Genomic DNA, 23,139 nt, shown 5'->3' with positions numbered 1-23,139 from the left:
TAAATGTCCAAATATTGATTAAGAAATTGTTATCTTATCACCGCTGATTTAACTACTACTTTTATTTAAATTTTAATTATAACATGAGCGTTCTTTGAGAAGGCAGACGAGAGCATTCACCCCAACCTAGATTTTCATAGACTGGTTAAAGTGCTGATGCAAGCCAATTTTAGAACAGCTAAAGGTCACCATAAGAGCTCATAATACATAGTAGATAGCACAGATAATACTCTTAACTTTAAATTTGATAATAGGTTATTTCACTTTAATATTAATGTGAACAATATCAATGTGTTGTTGAACGAAAATATGATATATCGCGCGTGGATCGGAGAGAAAAAACAAATAAATAATGCAACGATTGCTGAAATTCTCTGTTAAAAAAAAAAAAAAAACAATAAAAAACTATGGCTTTATAATACCTAACTGCAAACAGTAAACTGTCTTATAATATATGGCTGGCTTACAATTAATATATTATTTACAACAGTAATAAATATATTGTAATATACTATAAAATATTGTTAACGATTGAATTGTGAAATATATTCTGTATTTCTGAGTGTACTGTGTAAAGTAAATTGTATTACTATTTTGCTATACGTATTTTATGCTTAAGAGAAATAACTAATAATAATACAATTTTGGTTTTTAAAAATATAACTGATGATAAAATTAGCACATCTATTATAAGAAATTACTAATATCACTTCTAATACATTACTTAAACATTTTAATTGTCTAGGAAATAAGCATATTTGATAAATTAACTATACAATTCTACTACAAAAATCTATAATCGCTATAGATGCTGTGAATAGATAATAGTAATAAAAATAACTGTGAATTCGTAAATGTAGAATCGTAATATAGAATGATTTATTAGTTAGTTATTAGTTAGATTTAATGTTTCCAAAGAGTCTTCATATTATACCTTTATTTGTGAAATAAATTAATTTAAAATAACTATGAATTTAATATAAAAATAATAAACATTTTAAAAATTAATATAGCGAGAATAAATGGATCACCCAAGGGCTTATACTTTATAAATGTATTTTTTTTTATTAGAAAGACTGAATACAATTTCAATAAGCTTGACTACTTGTATAAAAAAAGAGTAGGTGAGTTTGTCAGTTTTTACTTTATTGAATCAGAAACTGATTCTTTGTTCAATCTCACTGTCGTCCGCGTTAAAAAAAGAAATGCTCTGATCAGTCTGACTGGATTGTCACAGGATTTTTTTCCATTCTATAAAATGAAAGCCCTATTATTAAAACGAATTTCAGACGTATTTCAATCAAGCCACTCCCTGTATTGTCAATCCCAGTAAAGTACAAAAGTCCTGAAATGTAGGGGTTATTTTCTACTTACTATTTAGTACTTATATGCAATGTACTTAGAGAATTATGTAACTTTTTTCATTTTTCTTATACATTATAACTCACTTTTTTTTATGATATAGAAAAACTTTGTTTGAACTTATTTCTTGTTAACGCGTATACCGTTGTGATGTATTTGAATATAAGTTTATAATATTATTGTAGAACTGCATTTCAAAGGTATTGGAGAATCATTATGCGAGTACCATATACAATGTTCACATTTTTTATAACGGAATATTGTTGTAATGGCTAAAATTCTTAGATAGTAGTATTGCCAGGAAAAGAAAAAAAATAATACTGTTTAATAAATTTAATTGATCGAGACTTACAATTTTTTTTATAGACGAATTATTTTTACATTTATATTACCTACGTATACCTACTATTATATTTAATCAAATAAACAATAACTATCGAAGTGATTTCAATAACTATTTATTTTACCTTAATTGGATTTGATTTTGCTCAAGTTGTCCCTAGTTAAATTTAGATACCAAATACTTTTTTTAAACTTTTCTATGATTTTTTTTTTATTTAACTCTTTATTGTATCGGCATGGGATTAGCATACGATTTCATTAATAAATCATTAACATGTGATTTATTGGCGAAGCAAAAAGTTTTCTATTAAAAATTAAAATATAATTTTCGTTTGTAATAACGTTAGTTTATTATACATATAATGATCATTGATTAGTGATTATAGATTTTAAATGAATTACACAATATCTACAATTATTGAAACAATTTATGTATGAATACATAAATATCTATTTATTTAGTTTCTTTTTGAATTTTATTTTTAAAAACATGTTTAGATATTAGCTTATAATGAGGGAAATAGAGAACTCGACACATTACTAAAATACTCATCCGAATATCAGAATTTTAATAACATTCAACTTGGATTAACAATTACGCAACATGTCACTTTTTATGATTCACTGTACTATGTTAATCTCTATATTATAATAATAACACGCTAGTTGTTCAAGTGTATGATTCGTTTATAATAGTATGTAGGTAAAGCAATTTATAACAAAATATAATTACCATTCTAAAAATTCAATATATTTCATTATAATTATAAACGTATTGCATATACTTTTTTAACATCCATTAAAAGGATTTTTAAAAGTCATTATCATTGTTAAACTAGGTAGTTGTTGTCTTCACAAAAAAAAGATGAAAGATTCATGTACAATGTGAAAACTATTCTATTCGTATGAGTAGGAATATTTATAGAAGTACGTTTTGTTCAAACATCAATAATACCAAAGGTTAAAGAGCATAATATTATGAATTCGATGTTATGAAAAATATTCTATTCACGGCAATTGAATTTATTTACTTTTCGTGTATAGCTTGGTGATAATATCACAAATAACTTTATCGATATGATTTGAAAAATAGTATTAGGTATATATAAAATTTTAAAATTTACTTTTTGTGCTAAGTTATAAGACATCAATATCAGTGATGTGCGTATGTTCAGTCATTGATACGATGGATTTGTTTCCAATAAAAGGTTTTATGCGCTACTGTCGAATAATATAAAGGAAAAACTTCCTTTTTATTTTGTTATTCATTTTTCGAATTTTACAAAACTATTTTGAGTATAAAGAATGAATGTAGACATATACACTATATAAACATATTGGAAATCTACTTTGTGTCAATACCTAATGTTAGATATATGTTGTTATATCCACTTACATACATTGACATCATCTTTACCTTACCTACTTATAGTTTTATTTTAATAGAACATTAAATATACTCAGACTAAAACTCCAAGAACCAAAACTGCTAGATTTCATAACTATTAGCTTATCATTTCTATATAATTTTACTATTTTAATTTGATATTTCGTTCAAAAAATATTTTATTTTTTTTTTGTTATTAATTAAGACTGGTTATAGTGAATAATAACATGTAAGAGTATCTAATATTATTTGTATCTATAAATCATTCTATAGAATGATGGAACCTACTTACCTACTTATACTTAATTTTATATTAGTGTAATAGTGTCTATTGAATCCAAGTATAGTTTCTAAACTCAAACCTGAAGTATATTTGTAAAATTAATATCCATCTAACATATATTGTATTATACAATTTGTATAGAAACTTGGATTTTATACTTTAATGACTTAAACAAACCTTTGAAATTTGTGTTTTTGTTTCTTTATGTATTTAAAATGTAATATTTTGTCTTTAAATCACATTTTTTGTTGGTTATAAATATTTAAATTTATACAATTATCATTATTAACTATGTAAGCATTAAAAACTTAATTTTAAGTACCTATTATTTTTTTTTTAAATACGTGTAGAATATTTTTTTGTTGGCTACACTTAAAAAAAATTTTAGTAATAATAATGACTGGAAAGTCTCGTCCTTAGCAATGACTAAAATTGTATTGGCAATTAATAGATAATATAATTTTAAAATCAAATCTATATTTTACCTACTCTAACTAAATGTAGGCATAATACAACTGTTTCATTTAAAATTAAAACCAATAACTAATGTCTTCTTATATTAATTTAAACAATATTGTTATCCACTATTGCTAATAATAATATGTTATAGGGTTTTACACCAATAAAGTGATAGATGATATTTTTATTAACATTATATCATAATTTAATATGAAAAATATCGAATGATAATTTTTTAATTTTTTATTATAAGTAGCAAATATCTTCGGTTTTATTGATATAACTTATAATTTTAAATGTATTGCATACAATATACACCCTTGAATAAATATTATTTTAAATTTAGTATGTAGTTCTAAATTTTATTAATTCTTAATGGAAGTAAAATATATTTATAATATTTTTATTTTGTTTAGGTTTTCAATGAATAGTTTATCAGCATGTTAATATTTGAAGTGAAAAATTATTCAAAATGATGTTTCCGGGTGAGCTTAATACAAATTCAAGGGCGAATCCGCCTGTACCAGTTTTTCCATTAAGGTCTACGGGATTGAGTTCTCAATATTCACCGTACTCAACTTCAAGATTTCAAGAAATACAACAAAAATGCAATTTAAAATGCACTTGGAAATGCAGTTTTCTTCTATTGGTATTTGTTACCTTCGTAATCACAACATTCCTTTTTTATTTAATGGGTTAGTTAGTATTGTAGAGAAATTAAATTTCTGTGTTATTAACGATTTTTTTTTTTTATAAAAATAGCTGTAAGGAAATCATGTACTGACACTAGAGAAAAATGCGTTTTCATGGAAAGATCAAGGGATATTGCAATGGATTCGGAAAACTCACTGAAACTTACCACTGAAGGTATGAAATAATTGTATTTCAACAAGATATTATTAAAATAATAACTATTTGAATTCAAATTAAAATACCTTACATTTATACATTTAGTTCAGTAATAGAAACATGTTTAAAACAATTCATTTTTATTATAAACATTTATTGTTATAACTTATAAATAATATAGGAATGATTTTAGAGAATTAGTTGTTAACACATTAAGTTAAATATTTATAATTTCAAAACTAAAATCTAGATTAAATATTATTTTACTTTATTAGTTAATATTTACCGTTCTTAATATACCATATTACCTATATTTTTGTGAACTCATCTTATTTAGAAAAACCCTACGCTGACTTTTAGTGCAAATTTTTTATTATTATGACCATTGAGAGTTGAGGTCAATAGATTACCATCGGTATTACGAAAACATAGTTTTAAATAATTTTAAATGTTCTACAACTATTTGTTGTTTTATGTCTTTATTGTTGTTTCTATTTTTATATTGGACCAATTATTTAGACAATTTCGAACTATGGCATTGATCTTAGATACTAGATTAGCAACTAGATTATTAAATCCAAACTTTAAATTAATAAGATTATTTTTTTAATAATGTCATACATTTTTATACAATGTATAGAAATACATTTTTTATAAAATAAATAAATTAAAAATTACTAAGTAGTTCCTGTTATATTGATTAGATTTTTAGATAATTAGTTTCAATAAAGACATCTTAAAAATAAGTCAACGCTAATATCGATTATGAGAAAATTAAACGAACTTATACATGTGATAACTAATTATGTAACAGATTTTTATTTATTTTCCATATATTTTGATAAATTGTACTTAAGTCTTAATACATACGTAAATTTGTTTTTTACAGCACCACCGTTAACAACTACTACTGTTGCAAATGTATCAACACGGGGTAAATTTAAAAGCGATGTAACTCCAGACGATCTGAATGATTTGCATCGCCAACATACTAGATATCAATGGCCTTCAGTATTGGAGATAACTAGTTTCAATACTCCGTACAGTTCCAATGTATATCCATACCATTTTTGGAACTTGGAGTTTTATAATAAACAGCCAGTGTTTATGAGACTCAATCTAACATTACCATGGGGAGCTAATTTTGCTGTATATGGTCGACGAAACGTAGCTCCTAGTATAACCCAACACGATTTTTCGGAATTCATTAAAGGTGGTAGATTGGACAACAGGCTAAGTCGCAGGTCGACAGATGTTATCGAAAAAGATCCTTTAGTTGTCAATGTAACATTAATACAGTACTTAGACACGGGTCGATGGTTTTTATCTATTTATAATGATGACCTTCGACCACATACGGTAGTACTTAAAATCGCAGAAGCCGAAGACGTTTCAACGACATGTCCTAACGAATGTTCTGGGCACGGGTCTTGTTATCTCGGAAAGTGTGACTGCATAGATGGATATCAAGGAAACGATTGTTCTAAAAGTAAACATGTTTGCATATTACATTTTTTTTCATGTTATCGGACTTTCCCAAATGTTATTAATTTACGAAAAATTCTTAAAGGTGTATGTCCGATGTTGTGTTCGAACCATGGAAAATACGGTGGAGGCCTTTGTCATTGTGAAGAAGGCTGGAAAGGTACAGAATGTGATATACCTGAAACAGATTGCAGAGTAGCTGATTGTTCTGGGCACGGCGTTTGTAAAAATGGCGTATGCCAGTGCCAACAAGGATGGAAAGGGGATGATTGTGGCGAAGGTACTGCGATCGTTTTATATTTATTATTTGATTATAAAGATTTATTTCCATTTTCAGTGGACTGTATGGATAAAAGCTGTTCTGGCCACGGTATTTGTGTATCAGGTAAATGTTATTGCAAAGCTGGATGGCAAGGCGAAGATTGTTCATTAATGAACAAGCAAGTATTCCAATGTCTCCCTCGTTGTTCAGATCATGGTACATATGACTTAGAAACGGGAGTTTGTGTTTGCAATAAATTTTGGACTGGCCCAGATTGTTCACAAGGTATATAATACGTTTCTTGCTCACACCTCATGTAATTAAATCTTTGATAACAAACCCTAACTTCATTAATTTTAGCGTTGTGTAATCTCAACTGTGGTCCACATGGCAAATGTGATCAAGGTAGATGTGAATGTGACATTGGATGGACAGGTGATAAATGTGATCAACTTCCTTGTGACGAAAGATGCTCTGAACATGGGCAATGCAGAAATGGTACATGTGTATGTTCCAGAGGTTGGAACGGCAAACACTGTACTTTTCGTGAGTTAAAAATTATATTCCTAATATAATTCAATATTGTTTTATTATAAACGCAATTTATTAGGTATATTATATAAAATGTGCTCTAATAATTTTTCAGAGGGTTGCGATAATGGTTGCGATAATCATGGAAATTGCGTCTTAATTAACAATTTGTACAGTTGTGTATGTAATGATGGATGGGAAGGAGAAAGTTGTTCGGTTCGCTTGGAAATGGAATGCAACGACGAAATCGATAATGATCAAGGTATACCAATATTTCAATTAATAATGAACATAGTAAGATCAATATTTGACATTCTTCATTTTGGTATTCTCTTGTTGACTTATTCTTAGTATTAATCTTATTATGATCAACTAAATCTTGTTATTGGCCCTTTTTTTTGTTGATTCAATTTTGGTATTGCTGCAAAATCTATTACATTTTTCTGTAAATATATAAAATAAAAAATATAAACAACTCATTTACACAGTTCAATTGACGTAGGTATTTGATGTTTCTACGTAAAAAAATGTTAGTGCCTCATTTTTATGCAGTGATAATATTTTATTGTTAGTTCTGAAGTGTTCCTATATTTTATTTGTTTATACTTTCTTTTATTTTACTTTAGCACACAATTTCCAAAATTTAGATATTTTTTTTATCGAAACTTACAATACATATATTAAAATACTCATTAAATACAAATACAGTTTGACCTTTTTGGTTTTAAATTTTTAGTTTATGTTAATGCCACAGTTACTTACTGGATAAAAAAATCATTTGTAACTTAATTATTCATCAAAAAAACCCATTTACGTAATTTAACAAATATAAATATATGATAGTAACGTAGGTACATAGCAAATTTCACCATACTTAATCAATTGTACAAAATTCTAAAATAATATGTTAATTCAATGTTGATCATTATTTATTAAATCGTAAAGAATCATATTTGTTTATATCGTGATCGCATCACTAAAGAACGTCAACATTGGTATATATATATATATACTACAAGATCATGATTAATTTTGCTTATTACTAATTTTATTTATTATTATTTATCTAATGATTAAAAGTTTGAAATATGACCTCTACCATAAAAATCATATTTGCACGTATATAATGTTTAAATAATTTTACTATAATATATAATTATTTATTTATGAATTTATGATTCACAGTTGAAACACTTAACAAATGTATATTATTTATTGTAAAATAATATTTTTCATTGAAAGGTGTTCAGTTTACTATAATGTACAATACAACATGTATAACTGTTTAGATGGAATGACTGATTGTTCAGATAGCGAGTGCTGTAATTCTGCTTCTTGTGCTGAACATATAATGTGTTTAGCTTCTAATGATCCTCTTGATGTATTACTAAGAAAACAGCCACCATCGGTAACTGCTTCGTTTTACCAAAGAGTGAAATTTCTGGTAGAAGAGCATAGTGTCCAAAGCTATGCACATTTGGATGAATATAGAGAGCAGTAAGTATTCGGTTACATCATTACACCTATTCATACATATATTATATACACATATATTTCAATCACTCATTTAGAGAAATATTTAATGATTCACATGTTAAATACAACTATATTTTAATATTCTTAAGTGTGAACAAAGTAAAGGCACACACAAAGTATAAGTTGTGTGTACCTATACACAACCATTAGTTGTCTGAACACCAAATAATCTCAAAGATATTTTATGCTTAAACTTAATTGGTAAATCCATAATTATATTATTTTTTTAAAGCATTTATTATACAATGATTAGTTATATAATCTTAGATAAGACAGCTATTCAGTATTCTTAAACTGAAAGGATAACGATGAATTAATTTGTAATTTCTTAGTTTCTGATTCGTATTTATTTATTTTTTTATTCTGTTAATTCTTTATTCAGAAAAATAATAGGTGCTAATCAAAAAAAAAAAAAATATTCACAATGTTTTTATTATCATTTTTTATTCATGAAATATCGCTATGTAAATTTAAAAAATAATCAATTTAGACATTTTGAAATGCGTCCAATGATCGATTAGAGTATGTATTGTATTTCAAATGATTTCCAATAGACGTAATGTCATAAGTTATCATGTTGTACTTACAAAATAGACCAATACAACTCCTATAATACTAGTTTCATTGGCCATTTTATTGTATTCAATTGATATACAAATAAGAAGTAATAATAATATGTTTAGGTGTATGGGGTTGGATAGATTTTTCTATCTTTTTTTTTATTGTTATTTTACTTGTTTTACTTATTTTATTTTCAACACTGTGTTGTGTGTGTTAATGCTTTTATTACATAGATATGTCGAAATTCCATTGTGTACGTCTCGAAAAAAAAATACTTGTGACTCATTTCTTACTTTATTTGTAATAAGTAGCTGCCTGTGTAGTACCCTTTTCTGAATAAAAATGTTGTTCCAAAAGGCTTGGCTTTCGGCAAAAACAATATATATATATATATATATATTTATATACAAACATATATATATTTATATATCATATATATATATTATGTATATATACGTGTATTTTACATAATCACATTTACACTTAAATTACGTGATTGTGAAACGACAAGCTTGATAATATCAAGATCGACATATGAAAAACGTGCATTACGAGACTTTTCAAAATGCAGGTGGAGTTCGTTTTGGTTATGAAATAGAATTCTCAACACAATATAGTTGAACAATTTAATAAATAAATAATCTAACGCTGTTAAGATGGTATACTATTGTTTAGTTTAAATTGTTATGAAAAAAAAAAAGTAATAAAACTAAAACACGCAACACAATTCATATAAGTACAAACCAACCACACTGTTAATGTTTCTCAAAAATCTATTTATAGTGCCTATATAATATATTATGATTTAAGAACATTGTTTTAGACATCTTAAACAAATCTATTTATTAAAATTGCGTTCTTTAATTGTACTAAATGTTATTAGAAATATAAGTCAATGAAAACATTATTTTAACAATTACCAACGAACTCCGCCATACTTATGCGTTTGTAAAAAATTGCAATTTATTAACATCGGCTGGGCTGTGTCCAGTGCAATATTTCTATATTTAGTTTGTTTAAGATGTCTAGAGCTCACAAGAGTTAGACGATAAGATATTTTTTTTATATATTTTAAAATGGTATTTTGGTAATATTCCTGCTCTTTTTCATTCTCTTTTTTTCTATTGTCCGTCCTCGTACACTTCGAAACGAATATGTACCATAGTGAATTTTGGAACTCCTTTGCACCTCGGTAAGTTTACAAATTATAAATTGTAATTTTGTTTTTGGTTTTTTTTTTTTTAATATTTCATAAAGCTTGTATTTGATTTTTTTTTCTGACAGCACATAGTCAGATTGCTCATCATTTTGTTCTCATTTTGGTAAACGATTTAAGAAATGACTAATTGATTATAATAATATATATGATAATTTTATAATTTGTTGTTTGCGAAATTTTTAACCCAGATTATTGTAATATTTTTTTTATTTTTTTTTTCGTAACTTCATCAAGAATGAGTAGATTTTTGTTGCCTATAATAACAAACCCTTTCTAGTTATCTCATAATATTATAAACCATTTTATCCGGTTTAACAATTTAACACATTGAACTATTCAAATAAAGGTATAAGGTAACAGCATGGGAATTATTTATGTACAGAGTTGGTGTCGATGTCGTTTACGGGATTAAAATAGCACGTGATTATAATATTGGTTAAAATAAAAAAGTAAACTATTAGTATAGTAAAACTCCACCTGCAAAATGTTTACAAAATCTATTACTTCGTTGATATTGATAATAATAATAAAAATAATAATAATAATAACACAAATTACGCTGTTGATCGAAATTGTACAAGTTTGTTTTTTATACTATATTTACATATTTTGGTTAGCTTATTATTAATTATAATATACAGATAACCTCAGCTGATGCTCTTGCGATATGTTTACAAGTATAATACAGGTATCTACAACTTTGTTTTTTTTTTGTCATATGTGTCTCTATATGTGTCGTCCAGTAGTAATTAGCATATAGGCATTAGAAGCAAACATTTTAGCACTGATATTAAATATTTTGTTTTATAGGTTATTTTTTATATACATATATACCTATTAATTTATAAAAAATAATAAACTAAAAATAATTAAAATTTTAATTCACGATTGTAATTTTCACAACAGATGGATCGATAATGCGGACGATATTATTACAATATATCGGTACTTCCTTAAGATTATTATTATTATTATTTTATTTTATTTTTTTATTATATCACCATTTTTCGGGGATATGTATGCATATATATATATTCATCGATATTACATTTACGGATATTTTAACCGAGTTGTGTATTTTCTTTTATTTACACATGATTATACTTACATCACGAAATCATATAAACTTTTAATTGTACAAAATGTCCGAGATTTTACTCTTCCAAGTACATAATATTATTGTTAGTATTTACCATGCTGCTGCCTTAAACTTTTAAACCATACAATTGTTTAACGCATAGGTTATGCAGCACTTAGCAATCTATCGTGAATTCAAGAGTCAATTACCTACCTAAAATCGGTGTAATTTTCTAACGTATTTGCATACACATTGGTGTATACATAAATTTATTAAATTTCCCTACAGTAAAAATCGAAAATAATTCAGAATGATTTGAAAGCCTTGACCATTAAGCAGAATTACATTACGATCGTACATTTGCCATTTGGTGCATTATATTTTTAAGTCATTTTGGACAGTAATATCATTAGTACTGGATTCATTTGCTCCTCGTATATTATTGTCTGATTATATTTTAAAATCGGGTCAACCATTTCCGTGTATTTTTGCGTAAGAACCGTGATTTGGTCAATCCAATCGAAATTATTATGATGGTTTGACTACCTTTATCGATTGCAGCTAGTTTTTTTCTCACTTTTTTTCGTATCCTAACCTATAATTAATCCACACTTTATGTGTTTATTAATTATATCTATTATATTTCTGTGGAAAAAAAATATAAAACTGACAACACCAACCACAACGAAATCATTATTGCATGCATTAAATTCTCTATTATCATTGACAACGTGAAATAAAGCTTATTTAAAACATCACTAGAATAGGTACTGCACACCATTTTATGCAACAGCCTTCAGAACCAAACGCTACCGGCTTAATATTTTGTCTAATTTATGCTTGTTTTTGTTTTCGTTTTTTTTTTTTATTTTTGTTCAGGCGTATTCTGCTTTTTGCATGTGAACGTATAAATATTCTAGTATATTATGTATTAAAAAATAATAACATTGTAAATAAATACCTAAATTATTATTTATTTAATTCTTGAACAGTATATAATATTAATAACCATTGTTTAATTACCTATCTATTGATTAAACTACCGTAAATCGTTTATACAAACACATCTATGAATTAGGTTATTAATATAACTTGTAAATATGCATACCTATTAGAACCGTACCTACACAGTTAGAAAACGTAAAATTATAATACTCGTATAATACTCGCCTAAACTGATAACTATTGCAGTCGTGCGTATGAATTTGTTTATCGATTTACAAAATATTGCTATAATTACAAATTTAATTTATAATTTATAAAAATGCAGCTAATATCCATTTGCACACATAAACTATTACATTTCAAATGCTCACTATAGTAAACTAAAAAAGTGTAACAATTTTTGAACTTATTTTAAAATAATTTAATAATCTGTTATAAAAAGCCAAAAGCCGAATTGGAAATAAATCAACTGTATTTCAAGGCCTGTAAATGTTGCTTGTTAAATTGTGGCGTCTTTGTGTCTTTCAATATTTTTAGATTTTTTTTATTATTATTTTTCTTTTACAAACTGTTTCATTGTTTAATTAAAATGTTTTTTTCGTATACTTAGTGTCTAAATATTATGTTAATTGTGTCGTACAATTATTATCATATCCGTAACTTTTTTCTAGGTAGATTATTAAGTCAAATATTGCAAAATACACGCGTTGTACATACTAATGAATATAAAATATTACGATCAGATAGATATTACATTATTTTAATTTATAACTACAATTATAGACTACCAAATCAGCTTTGTTGAGTGATATTATAATATTATCTGATTTTTCAATGACTATAAACTTTATTATTATTATTATATTTTTTGTTGAGCAATAACACTTGGAACACTTAAATAATTAGGTACCGTCTTATTTAGGTTATTTTAAAGTTATATTGTAATATTTAAAATAATAAAATGTAACAACTCTTGGTTTATATTATAAATATTATTTCCATATTATATTTCTTAATTTAATATTTAAATAAATCAGGAAAAAAACAGTATGCGTCGCGTATCATTATAGATATCACTGTTAGGTTAATAATATCTACTATAGATTATTGTTCTAAATAAAATGTGAAAATAATGAAATAAACATAAATTATATTAATAAAAAAGTGGGCAAGTGGGTATCGCTCTGCTGTATAGTAGAGATGGAGAGTAGGTCACTGGTCGTGTGGATGTGTTAAATTTGAATACAATGACGGGTATCATTGTATACGAAAAACGATTCTGAACGGAGATGATTTGTCAGTCAATGATAATTAGTTGGATATATTATATTATTATTACTTATATTTAAATTGTAATATATCGTTATTTTACGCGATTTCGTAAAAAATTAAATTTCATACGCTCATAAAATGTTTTCTATATTGACGCTGGAATTTTTTTTTACAATTAACTTAAAGGAAAACTTATGAATAACCTTGTTTTGGATTTTTGAACCTTAAGTATAAATCACAAAAATTTTATGAATTTTCAACTTCAAAATTCTTTGCAAATTTTCGTGATTTTGATATATTTTGTAGACATTTGAACTTTAAATGTTTATAAACAAAAATTGTGACTAAAAATTTATGATTTTTTTTTACTACGATAAGTACAACTTATAATAAACCTTGTATTACATTTTAAACATTTTTTGGATAGCCAATTTTTTTTTATCGGCATTTTAAGAAAAAAAACTTAAAAATGTCGAAAATTTCAATTGTCTATAAGTAGCTTAAAAAAGGTTAAAATATTTTGAACATTTAATCGCAAATAGATAACCATAATATAAACATTTGATGAAAATTTCAAGTATTTGATGAATATTTGAATAATTCGTTTTTGAGTTACAGCAAAATCAAAAAATCGATTTGTCAAAAAGTGGTTATGCGTAAAAATTCCCGTTTTTCCGTAATTTTTTCAGGGTTTTTCCCGACGCTTTTGAAAACTATTGAAAAATGTTTACTTTTGACCCCCCAAAGTACAAACTAGATAAATTTTCCTTTTCAAAGAGGGGTTGAAGTCAAAAGTCAAAGCATTATTACTACTCCAAAAAGTGATGACAGACACAAAAATAAAAAAAAACACACATCATTGTAAAATTAATACAATCATCACTCCGTTCAGAATCTAAAAGTTAAATATATTATTAAACTTACAAATTATAAATTATGAACCAGTAATTATTATGAATTGCATTTTCTAAAAAGCCTGTGTATTTTTAATATATTAGTTTTTTACAATAACTTTTATTAAATCAGTCTGAATATAATGTTAGGTTTTTGTTTTAAGATACACCTATTTAAGACTAACACTATTTTTAATTTTTTTTTTATAATTATTTTTTGACTATCGATTCTTAAATTGTACTATTTTATAATTTTGGAAGATAATTCAACGGTTGGTTTTGCATTTTAACTTTGGGAGCTAATTTTGTAAATTATTTAAGTTCTTAATCTACAAATTTGTCTTTTCTAACTACATAGATAAATACTTTTTACTACTTTATAAATGTTATAATTTTTAATATATTAATAATAATTATAAATATACATAGGTAATTCAAATTTAAATATTATAAAAACTATAGTTATCACAGTGTTTCAATTGAAGAAATCAAATATATAAGCTGATTGAACAAGGTTTTTGTTAAATAATTAATACCTTCCCTAAAAATAATTAATCATATCCAATTATCCATATAATATAATTGCAATTAGTTAAGGCTTAACAATAAAAATATTAAGTGGATAATGTCAGTTGGATATTTAACGATATCACATAATATTTAGGATAGGCGTAGCTATTTCTTTATTTTTTAATATTCTTTTTTAAATTATTTATAACGGACTATTTTATAGGTTAGATTTAAAAAAAAAGATCTTTTCCGTTATACGTATGCCACTATTTAAATTGAATTTTTTAGTAGTTTTGTTCGAGGAAGTATTGTGCAATATCGTCGAGTATTCGCCTTCTTCATAAATATAAATAAAAATTTAAATATAAATGTATATAACTGGGATATACACAATAAAACAAGACTTTCAATTAAAAATAATATATTTTTCACTATAATTTGTAGCGAACTTGACACAATATACATATATTATACATGTATTTTAAAGATAACTATATGCAGTGAGAATAAGTATATATAATTACTCATTAGGTATACATAATAGATGTAAGATATCCAGAAATGTAGAAATATGGATCAGAAATTTCGAAATTTTAGATTAAAGACAGTTGTATACGTCTTGGTAACGGTGCAATCATAAACAAAGGAATAAAGAAAATTTTTTTAGACTTTTAATTTAATTAATTAAATACGAAAAATCATCAAAAAAAAAATATATCATAATCATGGTTCACGTAATTTACACACGAGTAAATGACTAAAAAATCAACTTAAATAGTGGTATATGTATAACGGAAAAAATCCAAAAAATTTTTAATCGAGTACAATATTTTATTTTATTTGTAGTTTTGCTCAAATATGTGTGATACCTATCAATTATCAAGTAATATTCGTTAACTTTTTTTAAACGTTCAATAATTTCTTAAAATAAATGTTGAATACATAACATATTATGTTGGATAGATTTCCGTATAAAATATTTTAAAATTGATATTATAATATACAAAATTAATAATTTCAATTATTTTACAAATATTTCTACACAATTATTATAACTTTAATTACATTAAAAAAAAAAAAACATTACTCACATAACGAGTAACGGCTACAGTGGTAATTTATTTTCAACACTTAGGTAATTAATAATTGTTTAAATTTGACATTTTTAAATCAATAAATATTAACATGATCTACTGTTTCTATTATTTTTGATTAATATTTTAAGAAGAAAATAACACATGATCGACGATAACGGCTTATTTAGTAAGTATTAATGGTATTAATATGTTAATGTGTTTTTTCTCTAGACGAGTATCTGTAGTGCGGGGCCAAGTATTGTCACCACAAGGATTGGGTATTATAGGCATTCGAGTTTCAGTAGATCGAGATTCAAGATTTGGATTCACGTTAACTAGGGCTGGTGGATGGTAAATAAAATAAATTTAAATCAATCTCTGTGAATGCATTGATTAAATATGTGTGTGCTTAGGTTTGACGTAATGGTCAACGGCGGCGAAGCAGTGACTCTTCAGTTTCAGCGAAGCCCCTTCAGGCCCCAGACCAAAACACTGTATGTACCCTGGAACCAGATCGTATCCATATCTTCAATAATAATGACCTTAAACGAGGAAATGGATTCATATAAAGAATCCACATTGGACTCAAATGGTAGCATTCATTGACGATTTTTTACCAATATCATAAATAATCAATAATCGTTCTCATAAACTAATTACCTTATGTGTAGGTTTAAGTGAACAGAATTCATACAACATAACACCGTGCATTGATCACAAAGAAAATCCACAAATTATATCTACATGGTTGCCAGAGAAAATTGGAGGCATGCCAGGAAAAAGTGTTATATTCGCGGAAACGCAGGTAAAATTCTCCGACAATATTAGTGTGTGTATATTATATTCATATGAGGACACATGTCTGCATGTATTTTCTCAGCCTTACAAACGTAAATTCGTTTTCAGTAATGTCAATTTGGTGCAATAACCTTCGTCTTTCAATAATATAGATAATTTACCTATTAAGTATCTATATAGTTTTTTTCCATGTCCAACCACCTTTGTATTTATATATATTATAAGTAATAATATGTTATTCAGTAAAAAGGACTAGATAAATAACAAACTAACAAATTATATAAATATAAATAAAATAATTAAATAAATACGTACACACTATAATCAATAAACTAATTAATTTGGAGTCACTTAGGATTATTAAAGTAGTCCATTGTACATGTAATTGTATAGCTCGGGTAGTTTATCAGGCTGTGGATTGTTTATAGTTTGTAATCATGATTTGTAGGTTTGTCAGGTATAGAATCAGGAAAAAAGCGTCAAAAGTTACTATTCATCTGTTTATATTAGTTCTCTAGATTGATGACTAAATTATTCTCTGTGGGTAAAATATTCGGCTAGTTTTTCCAACCACTCTCTGATCTTATCCATCGAAAGTTTCCACCAATTTACCTTGATCTTGGTTTCTTTCCAGTATTTTATTACTTAGAGTTAGAACAAAATAAAATGCAAATATTTAAATTATCAATTGTAATATTAAAACTATAAACATTTTCATCAGAAAATTTAAGTTTTGTTAACATAAGTTATTTGAGTTTAGTTGAAAAGTGTAAAATTAATTTTTTTATTTCTAGTTACTTCAAGAAAGTATTGGTATCCCCGGTTCAAATTTGAACCTAATATACAGAAGCAGCTGGGCAACTGGATATTATTCGTATTTAATTATTCATCTCACTCAATCTGATATATCACCACAACTAGAAGTTGTACACATCTCAGTTGAAATTGAAGGATCAATTTATAATCATAAACTTGAGGCGGATCCTAATTTGAAGTACACGTTTACGTGGGATAAGCGAAATGTTTATAAACAAAAAGTAAGTTTGTTTTATGTAGTTAATTTTTAATCGTTTATTTATTCATAATTTATTTACAATATATATATTTTATATTTGTTGTGAGACATTTTATATTTAATGAACATTATTATGTAATACATTAATAGGTCTATGGAATCGCAAATGCAAAAGTTTCAATTGGTTATGAATATAAGAGCTGTAATCAAATCGTATGGGAAGTACAGATGGCGGTTCTACAAGGTTTTGATGTGGATATATCAGATATAGGTGGATGGAGTTTAGATGTGCATCACCATTATAACTTCCACGAAGGTAAATTAAATTGTATATTAAGTATAATATACATAGGTAATTAATGGAAACATTTAAATATACATTTTGATTTAATAATAATAATAATATTCCTAGAACAATTTATATCGTTTAGAATACTTTAATCAATAAATTGATTTAACACCAACATGTACACTTTTAGGGATTTTACAAAAAGGCGATGGTTCTATATTGTACTTTAAACATCAATATCCTCACACATTACATGTCATAACTGGCACAGGTATGCAGAGACCATTGAATTGCAAGGATTGTAATGGACTTGCGAAGGACACAAGGCTCTTATTACCTTTAGCATTAGCCTGTGGTCCTGATGGAAGCCTTTATGTCGGCGACTTTAATCTTATTAGAAAGTTGACATTTGATGGAAGCGTTTTTACAGTATTACAACTTAGGTACTTATTCAGAAAGTTTTAGTACTTAAATATTAAGTGCCTATTATAAAATATGTACAATATTTTTTCAGTGCCACTCAAGTATCATATCAATACTATTTATGCTTGTCTCCTACTGATGGACATTTGTACGTTTCTGATCCTGAAAAGCATCAAATACTTCGTGTTTTAAATACAATTTCAGTAGTAGTTGACCCTACAATAAACTTTGAGGTATACGTTGGTTCAGGAGAACGTTGTATACCAGGTGATCAAAGTAGTTGTGGAGATGGTGGAAAAGCAACCCAAGCAAAACTTTCAAATCCTAAAGGTTTGGAAATTAATCAGTAGTTATTAATACATTACTATATATAACTCATTAAAGAATACAAATTAATTTGCTTAATAGCTATTTATAAGAGAAAATATTAGAAATTTAAAATAACCAATATAACCTTTAGGTATCTATAGGTAGTAATTATAATTTTAAATATTGTCATTGATTTAATCGACGTTGATTCGACTGATTGCACCTTATATGATGCATTTTACTACTGTATTCTGAATTTTATGCCTATGACAAAATATGTATAATCTTAATTCCCAGCCTGGTTCACATTAAAACTTAAATCAATTACCCTCTCTAAAAAGCAAACTCATGCTCTCTTTCCACACACCACCGGGATGGATGGCGTCGTCACAACTGAGGCCGTTGACTTTGCGATAATACGGCAAGTGGTGGCCAATTGAGCTTGGGGAGTGGGGACCGTAGGGTATCGAATATTTTCGAGTGTGAATATAAATAATTTTTTGGTATTGACAGGCTACGATAACCGAAAGAGATCAACGGCATCGTAAGTGCGGAAATACCAAACATATATTTGACATATACACACTGCCTCCTATTTTGCAACCATTGAGCGAATCCAAAGGCGCTTTCTATCTTATACCGGCTATGTGTGTTAAATATCCTCCACTCTTTGCGTAACTACTCTCCAGTTCTCCACGAGCTTGATCTTTTAGTACTAGCTGATAGAAGAGTTTATATTAACTTGGAAGTTCCTCCAAAATTTCATCAACGATTCTGCAGATTGTTCCCTTATCTCTACAACTTTTAATTCTCTCTACGTATGATCCGCTCTACCAGAACTAATTCAAACAATTCAATAAACCACATCATGCGCTTTGCAAATGTCTATCCTTTGTTCTTACATTAATATGGATACCCGGTTCCGTTTGGCTCGTTGCTTATTACTGTACTATGGACCCGTATAATTATAATAAATAATATCAAAGACCACTTTATTATAAAGTAATATTATACATTGAAATACTCATGTCCAGAAATAATTTTGCTATTTTATTTCAAACGATAACAGTTCTAATTAAAATGTACAAATGATACTGTAAACATTGACTGCTAATAATTATGTAATAAATAATTTGAAAAGATTATTCCTTTTTTAAATTAAATAAAAGAATAGATACTCCATATTTACTTCAAGTTAATTTCAACTTGGTTTAAATATGATTTAAAATTATAAATTAATAATTAATATAAAGCTTTATTTAAACAAATAATTGAAAAATATGTAGGTATTTAATATAAAAAATATTGTATGAAACACCAGCAATTAAAACAAAACAAATTAATTGTATTAAAACTAGATAAAAGCGCGTGAGCTTATTTTAAAATTAAACATTAAGTCAAGAACCTCCGATGTTCCATTCAGAATTAGTTTTAATTGCTCTAAAGAGTCAATGTCATATTATACGTATTCAATAATGAATAAGTTATTCAATTAATATTTTATTAATTGTTATTTATTCAAGATGCATCTATAATATGTTAAGTTTGAAGTAATTTTATAAACACTGAACTCTTGAAATGTTTTATTTTTAGGTATTGCTATATCTTCCGATGGGACCATGTATCTAGCTGATGGTACTAATATTAGAGTAATTACTCCTGATGGAATTATTCAAACATTGATCGGTCATCATAAGCATAACAATATTTGGCAACCGATGCCTTGTAAAGCTGCGGTGCCGACTTCACAAGTATGCGAAAAATTATAGGATCAGTGATATTTATTTTTTTAACATACCTATTATTATATTAGGTACAACTTCAGTGGCCTACTAATTTAGCGTTGAATCCTTTGGACGAAAGTTTGCATATCACTGACGATAGAGTAGTTTTAAAAGTGACCAAAGACCATCGTGTCAAAATAGTAGCAGGATCGCCATTGCATTGTTACTCAGGTAATGAAGTAGACAAGGGCGGAAAAGAATCAACATTGCACGAAAACCAAGAAGTAATGACAGAATCATTGAAGGCCACTCAAACGGCTTTGGGCACTATTCTGGGCATAACATTCAGTCCATATGGTGATTTATATATAGCCCAAAGTGATTCACGAAAAGTCAACACTATTAAGGTGGTCAATTCTGCTGGATACATATCACACTTTGCTGGCTATCAGCAAACTCAAAATCCTCAAAAGTAAATAAAAAAAGACCTTATCACAAAAATTAACACAAAGAATCCTATAAAAAAAAAAGAAAAGAGTTTTCAATATTAAACATTTTGATCAGTAGGTACTATCAACTAGTAAAAACGAAACTACCCTATCAATATGAGTTTAGGTATTATAAATTACTAAGATCAGTATTAGTATTTTAAATAATTGTGAATAAATGTGATCCGAATAAAAAATATTTATATTTTTAATTACGTTTTAAAAAATCTCACCCATAAAACAGTTTCTGGTTTATAAAAAAATAAAATACTCATGCTATTATAAATTATTTTTTAGATATAAAAACAACTAATTTTGCTAATAAATATTATTTAATAGTTTTCTATACAATTATGGTTGATAAGAAACTAAAATAAAATACATGATGATACCTAAGTAGAACTTGTGGGTTCAAAAATTATCTACATTGCACATAATACTGTATATTGTGATCTGGATTCTGAAACATTTCTCTCTCTCTTTCTCTCTATTGTTTCTATCCGTATATTGATTTGTGGCCATCCTCCATTCTTTTCTATAAACCGCTTTCCTTTGCATTTCCACGTATGAGTTGCATCCTTGGTATTATCTGGTGAATACATTATAATCTTGGTCTTCTATGGTTCTTCCCCACTACGCTTTCTTCTATAGGTAATCAGTTTTAATAATCTTTAGTGCCACATTATTAAATTTAAAATGAGTTTATCCACAAAATCTACTTAATCCACATCGTTTCGACGAATTATTTTCATTAATTACGCTTTTTTAATTACCGATACAGTCGGTCCATTCGGACGTAACTGTTTCAAGTCCTTGTCATTATTTATATCATCTACAGTACAATGTTGATCAGCTGATATACATTTTCTTTAAGATAGTCTAAAGTATCATTTTCGTTAAAATTCACTGATTTAACATAATAAATACCTACATTTTTATTTCATATACTATCTAAACACGTTTAAAATGTATAGGTATATCTAATGAGTCATTAGTAATGACTAATTACGTTAAATATATTACCTAAAATTATTGACATTTATTTTAACTTTCTTCGCTAAACAAAGTAACAAGTTTTATAATATGTCGAGAAAATGTCGTTACGATCATACATTTATTTATTATAAAATTAGATAAATAGTAAAATATAATATAGGTACTGATAGATACCGCTGAGTAATAACGGAATCTCATTTGATAAGTTATATTAAAAATATTATACCCCAAAATGTTAAATAGTGTGATATTTTTCTTTTTTCTTTATACGTTTAACTAAAATTTTTAAGGAAATAAAATAATTTATTTTAATTTTATGTTTACTTAGGCAGTGTGATTGTGACAGTTTTAATGCTACTTGTCAATGTGGAAATGGGTCCCGGGAACATCTTTTATCGATTACTGCAAAATTTACAACGATTTCAGCTATTATAGCATCTCCAGATGGTGTACTTAACATTGCAGATCAGGTATATCATAATTAATCCTAATTTAAAGTGTATTTAAAATTTAATTTATTGAAACTATTTTAGGGTAATCTTCATATTCTCGCTCTAAAACCATATTTGCCATCACATGCTCTGAATGGAGAGTATCAAATACCATATCCTGCCACTGGAGAACTTTATATTTTTAATAGATATGGGCAACATACAGAAACTCACGATTTAATGACTGGTCAAGTAAAATATACATTCTTATATTCTAAGAATACGAGTTTTGGAAAATTGTCAACTGTAACAGATAGTTCTGGGAACAAAATGTTGTTTTTGAGAGACTATAGTAATGTGGTAAGTAAATGTGGTTTAATAAATTTTAATTTGTATACATTTCCTTAAAAATATGCATATTGTTTTGAAAGGTGAGTGCTATAGAAAATTCACAGGATTATAAATCTGAACTTGTGATATCTGGTGCTGGAAATCTCGTCAAATTTTCAGAAAAAGGACGATCAGAAATAACATTTAACTACGATAGTAGCACTGGTCTTCTTACAAGCCGTTCCGATTCTACTGCAGAAGTACGTTCATTAATTAATAAAAGTCT

The 23,139-nt window shown here is 26.7% G+C and overlaps 1 protein-coding gene across 2 annotated transcripts in view; it reads left to right on the top strand.

Annotated features, from left to right (window-relative positions):
* The window catches only part of LOC132927516 (teneurin-a), a 35,329-nt gene that overhangs the window by 5,782 nt on the left and 6,408 nt on the right, over positions 1-23,139 (top strand). For both annotated transcript variants that reach the window (XM_060992057.1, XM_060992056.1), the window contains exons 2-22: positions 4,250-4,528; positions 4,596-4,700; positions 5,572-6,171; positions 6,253-6,447; positions 6,505-6,714; positions 6,790-6,975; positions 7,076-7,222; positions 8,250-8,457; positions 10,223-10,249; positions 16,282-16,401; positions 16,464-16,642; positions 16,722-16,855; positions 17,643-17,885; positions 18,014-18,179; positions 18,343-18,595; positions 18,667-18,905; positions 20,478-20,635; positions 20,698-21,080; positions 22,421-22,562; positions 22,626-22,883; positions 22,955-23,113. In XM_060992057.1, coding sequence (XP_060848040.1) covers positions 4,306-4,528; positions 4,596-4,700; positions 5,572-6,171; positions 6,253-6,447; positions 6,505-6,714; positions 6,790-6,975; positions 7,076-7,222; positions 8,250-8,457; positions 10,223-10,249; positions 16,282-16,401; positions 16,464-16,642; positions 16,722-16,855; positions 17,643-17,885; positions 18,014-18,179; positions 18,343-18,595; positions 18,667-18,905; positions 20,478-20,635; positions 20,698-21,080; positions 22,421-22,562; positions 22,626-22,883; positions 22,955-23,113 — 4,335 coding nt within the window. In that variant the 5' untranslated portion in view covers positions 4,250-4,305. The remainder of the gene's footprint in view (positions 1-4,249; positions 4,529-4,595; positions 4,701-5,571; positions 6,172-6,252; positions 6,448-6,504; positions 6,715-6,789; positions 6,976-7,075; positions 7,223-8,249; positions 8,458-10,222; positions 10,250-16,281; positions 16,402-16,463; positions 16,643-16,721; positions 16,856-17,642; positions 17,886-18,013; positions 18,180-18,342; positions 18,596-18,666; positions 18,906-20,477; positions 20,636-20,697; positions 21,081-22,420; positions 22,563-22,625; positions 22,884-22,954; positions 23,114-23,139) is intronic.

Source organism: Rhopalosiphum padi, chromosome 3 (assembly GCF_020882245.1).
Source record: "Rhopalosiphum padi isolate XX-2018 chromosome 3, ASM2088224v1, whole genome shotgun sequence".
In the NCBI taxonomy this organism is placed as follows: domain Eukaryota; kingdom Metazoa; phylum Arthropoda; class Insecta; order Hemiptera; family Aphididae; genus Rhopalosiphum; species Rhopalosiphum padi.
Note: the sequence above shows the minus strand (reverse complement) of the source record. Positions and strands in the feature narration are given on the sequence as shown.